General features: G+C 38.6%; 1 protein-coding gene across 1 annotated transcript; it reads left to right on the top strand.

Moving 5' to 3' along the window:
• The first annotated feature begins 297 nt into the window (after positions 1–297).
• LOC108287377 (ADP-ribosylation factor-like protein 6-interacting protein 1) lies at positions 298–2,395 on the top strand. Its single transcript, XM_037730369.1, is given in 2 exon segments — positions 298–947; positions 949–2,395. Coding segments are annotated over 2 exon segments (612 nt in total). The 5' UTR covers positions 298–374; the 3' UTR covers positions 988–2,395.
• The last annotated feature ends 2,591 nt before the right edge of the window (positions 2,396–4,986 follow it).

The following is a 4,986-nucleotide window of genomic DNA, read 5'->3' as shown; positions in this document are numbered from 1 at the left end:
TGATCCGCCCACCTCGGCCTCCCAAAGTGCTGAGATTATAGCTGTGAGCCACCGGTATATATCATTTTTATACCACAAAGATGGGAGAAGAAGCAAAACAATATTTGGAGCAGAGATTTTCCATCCAGTTAAAATTAAGTTGGTTTTAATACAATCTAGGCTGTAGTAAATTAAGATATTAATTTGAATCCCTAGAAATGACTAAGAAAATAGCTTTTTTTTTTTTTAAATAAAAAAGGCAAAAGAGACAATAAAGGAAGTGAAATGATGCAGTAGAAATATCTGTTTAAGGCGCTGTGCTCACCGTGTGAGTCCCAGTAGCAGGTTTTGCTGGGAAGGTGGCCTGAGCTCATGGAGACAACATCTCAGAGACGATGGTGGAGGGAGATAATCATAGCACCAACGTGCTGGCTGCAGAGACTGCAAATCTGGAAGAACAGCTGCAAGGATGGGGAGAAGTGATGCTCATGGCTGATAAAGTCCTTCGATGGGAAAGAGCCTGGTTTCCACCTGCCATCATGGGTGTGTTTTCTTTGGTGTTTCTGATTATCTACTATCTAGACCCATCTGTTCTGTCGGGCGTTTCCTGTTTTGTTATGTTTTTGTGCTTGGCTGACTACCTCGTTCCCATTCTAGCGCCTAGAATTTTTGGCTCCAATAAATGGACCACTGAACAACAGCAAAGATTCCATGAAATTTGCAGCAATCTAGTAAAAACTCGACGCAGAGCTGTGGGTTGGTGGAAATGCCTCTTCACACTAAAGGAAGAGAAACCTAAGATGTACTTCATGACCATGATCATTTCCCTTGCTGCGGTTGCTTGGGTGGGACAGCAAGTCCACAACCTGCTTCTTACCTACCTCATAGTGACTTCCTTACTATTGCTTCCTGGACTAAACCAACATGGAATCATTTCGAAGTACATTGGAATGGCCAAAAGGGCCATTCCACAAACTTCTCAAACAAAAAGAAAAGAAAAACGAATAATTCATCTGCTTTCTTCAGCGTGATTAATGGAGCACCCATTGCCCCTGGGAACCGTTTCTGCTGTTCTATGTGGATACTAAAATGTTTCAGAAGTAGCTCTTTGCTCTTCCTCACTCTGCCCTTAGTTAATAGAAATTGAGGCTCGCCAAGTAAGGCTTTGTGCATAGTGTCTTCATGTTGCATAGTTGAGTGAGTTCTTAGCAGTTGGCCTCATGGGTGACTCTGTGTCTGACCTGTTTTGATTTTTCGTAGCCAGGGTTAATTGAATTCTTGTTTTTTGACAACTTCCTTTTTATAGTGGTGAACCTTGCCCTTCAGTACAGTTCAAGTGACTCTGGATAATTGTTCAAGTTCATCTTTGCTTTAGCTAGATTCAGTGTAGTGGTCTGTGGCTACAGGAAGCTGGTTCTACTGTCTGCTTCCACAGTCTGCTTAAAAAACTGACTTCATGAATATAGAGACCAAGTTTACCACTTCTGATGAAGAGACCAATTAAGATTCATTCCTCATTCTGTTTCTTTCCTGTGGGAGAAGAGTCCCCATGGAATAAAATGAAATTGATTCCATGCACTAGTATGTGTAGGTTTCTCCCTTGTGCAAAGCTTAGCTATTTTTAGGAAACTGATCTTTTTGTCCATGAAAAAGGAATGTCTGACAGGCTTAAGCTTTTGTCCCCTTGCTCTTAGACTTGAAGTTAGTACATCCTTAAAGGCTTTTTAATGGCAGAGTTCCAAAAGATTGCATTTAGGATCTCTAGCATACTTTTAATTTCAGATTTTCAGCTGACTTTAGCTATATAGTATACAGTAGGTTAAGGCTCACGTCTATGACTTGTACTCTAAGACCAGCAGCAAAGGACGGCAGTCTTCTATGTTTAGTCAAGATTCATTTTAGTAGAAGATAATCTGACTGATTTTTTGATACCAGAATAAGCCTTTTAAGGTAAACCTCAAAATTCTCATTTTATGGTAATACTGGCCATTTTAGTCCCCTAGGTTTGACATGGAGATAGTGACTACACTGGTGTCTTGACTTTTTTCCTAGAGATTTCTCCCTGAAAAATACAAGGGCTGTTGGTGAGAGTAGACTTGAGGTGATGATAGTTCGCCTCTGGTCTACAAAGATTTTGTAACTCCTTGGAAAGCTTCTTATAATCATTCTTAACTTCTCGGTAGCTAGAAATTTGTAGTAGTTGAAATCTGTAGGAATCAACTTCTGAGGTCCAAAAATGTGACTGACTTGGGAACAATTCTTAAACTGATGAACTAGCTGTAATATAGTTTTGAGAATTTATTGCACTGATGTTGTGTAACTTGTGGTATATCTGTCCCTATTAAGTAAGTGTTGTTTTCTCCTCTTTAATATTGCTGTAAACAGTGGTGCCCTTTGTAGCATATGTTTGATTTTTTTAAATATTTCATAAGAAAAACACCTTAATTTTACCTTACTTTAATTGTAAATAAGCCTGTCTTCCTATCTGGATTATTTTGTGTATACATGTTCTACTGATTAACTACTTTTGCAGTTTTAATCCTGTATTATTTCTTCTACTTGATAAAAAGTAAAAGGGGAAAAAAAAAAAAAAGCCAAAAAAATAAAAAAAAAAAAAAAAAAAGAAATATCTGTTTAACACAAAAGAAAGCAATAGTGGTGGAAAAATGAACAAACCACATAGGGCATATGGAAAACTAAGAAAAAGGCAGCAGATGTAAATTCCATTCTACCTCCGCAGTGATTCCATTACATGTCAAAGTGCTAAACAGTCAAAAGAAAAAGCAAAGATTCTCAGAATGCATTAAAAAATGATCTAAAGATACAGTGTAGATCCAAAGATACAAGTAGTTTAAATGTAAACATGTGGAAAAGATAAAACACATAAATAGTAAGCAAAGACAACTGAAATTGCTATTAATAATAGCAGGCAATGTCATCTTTAAGACAAACAATTTTCTAAACACTCTAAAAACCAATCGATGAAAGAGAAATTCACAAGGAAAATTAGACAATACTTTGAGATGAATGGAAACAAGTACACAGTGTATTATAGCGTATAAGAAGCAGATAAGGCAGCACTTAAAGGAAAACTTGCTGCTGTAAATGCCAATATATTGAGAAAGAAAAGGATAAAGAAAGGATTATCTCAAGTTAATAACTTGAAATCTCACTTTAAGAAACATAAAGAGCAAAGCAACCTATGCTCCAAATAAGCAAAAGGAAGGAAATAAAAATTGGAGTGTGAATAAATGAAATAACAAGTAGAAAAACATTGGAGAACTCAATAAAACAAAAAGTTGGTTCTTTGAAAAGATTAACCAAATTGGCAAACCTTAAGCTAAAATGACTAGGAAAATAGTGGAGGGGGATACTCAAATTACTAATACCAGGAATTAAAAAAGAAATATCACTACCAACTTTATAGAAACAAAAAGGGTTGTAAGGGAATACTATGTACAACTGTATGTCAATGAATTCAAGAACCTGGATGAAATGAACATCTTTCTTTTCCATTTATGATTGAACCACTTTTGATATAATCAAATAATAAATGGAAAAACTGACTAAAAATATTACAGCTAAAGACACTGAATTACTCATTTAAAAACATTTTAAGAGACAGGGTCTCACTGTGTTGCCCAGGCTGGCTTTGAACTCTTGGGCTAAATAGATGGATAGACATCCTGTGTTCCAATAGATAGGAAGCGTAATATTGTTAAGATGGCAATAACCCTGAAGCTTATTGAATTGACAGACTCATTGCAATCTATATTAAAATCTCAGCTGGATAGAAGAGATCCAAGATGGCCAATTACTAGCAGCTCAGGATTGTAGCTCCCAGAGAAAGCGCACAGAAAGAGAGGACGCCACACTTCCAGACGAATTTTTGTTGCCCACGGACTAGGTGATTCCCAGCAGAGAAGCCCCACGGGTTGCCAGTGCAACTCTTGTGGCCGGCGTGGTGGTTTTGCCGGTGCTTCGGTGCCGCGGTTCTCGTGCAGGGTGAACGGGACTGGGTCCCCTCTTGGTCGGCGTTTAGAGCTCCAGGAAGGCAGAGTCGCCCGTTTACCTGATTGAAGAGGGGATTCAGGAGGGAAGCCAGACCGGAGATTCCCGAGTGGAGAAGCACCACAAATCTTGATGCGGCTGTTTTGGCTGGCACAGCGGGTTGCTCGGATTTTGGCGCTGGGAATCAACAAGTTGGACGTCCACTCAGAGACCTAATTTCAAAGTTGGCAATCACAAAGACGATAGGTGGACAAACTCACAATGATGGGAAGAAACCAGCGTAAAAACGTTGAGAATACCCAGAATCAGGATGCCTCTTCTTCTACAGGGGATCACAGTTCCTCATCACCAAGGGAACAAGGCCTGATGGAGAACGAGTGGGTTCCATAACAGATTTAGGCTTCACAAGGTGGATAATAAGGAATTTTTGTGAGCTAAAAGAACATGTTCTAACCCGATGTAAATAAACCAAGAACTTTGAAAAAAGGTTTGACGAAATGCTAATGAGAATAGACAATTTAGAAACGAAAATAAGTGAATTAATGGAACTGAAGAATACAATATGAGAACTTCGCGGAGTATGCACAGGTTTTAACAGTCGAATTGATCAAGCAGAAGAAAGGATATCAGAGGTCGAAGACTAACTTAATGAAATGAAACGAGAAGACAAGATTCGAGAAGAAAGAGTAAAAAGGAATGAGCAAAGTCTCCAAGAAATATGGGACTATGTGAAAAGACCTAATTTACGACTGATAGGTGTACCTGAATGTCATGAAGAGAATGAATCCACGCTGGAAAATATCCTTCAGGATATTATTCAGGAAAACTTTCCTAACCTAGTAAGGCCGGACAATATTCAACTCCAGGTAATCCAGAGAACACCGCAAGGATATTCCTCAAGTAGAGCAACTCCAAGACACGTAATTGCTAGATTCACTAGGGTTGAAACAAAGGAGAAAATTCTGAGGGCAGCTAGAGAGAAAGGTCAGGTTACCC

This window comes from Cebus imitator, unplaced genomic scaffold (genome assembly GCF_001604975.1).
Source record: "Cebus imitator isolate Cc_AM_T3 unplaced genomic scaffold, Cebus_imitator-1.0 Scaffold341, whole genome shotgun sequence".
Taxonomy (NCBI): Eukaryota; Metazoa; Chordata; class Mammalia; order Primates; family Cebidae; genus Cebus; species Cebus imitator.
The sequence above is the reverse complement of the archived record's forward strand: the minus strand, read 5'-3'. Positions and strand labels throughout refer to the sequence as shown.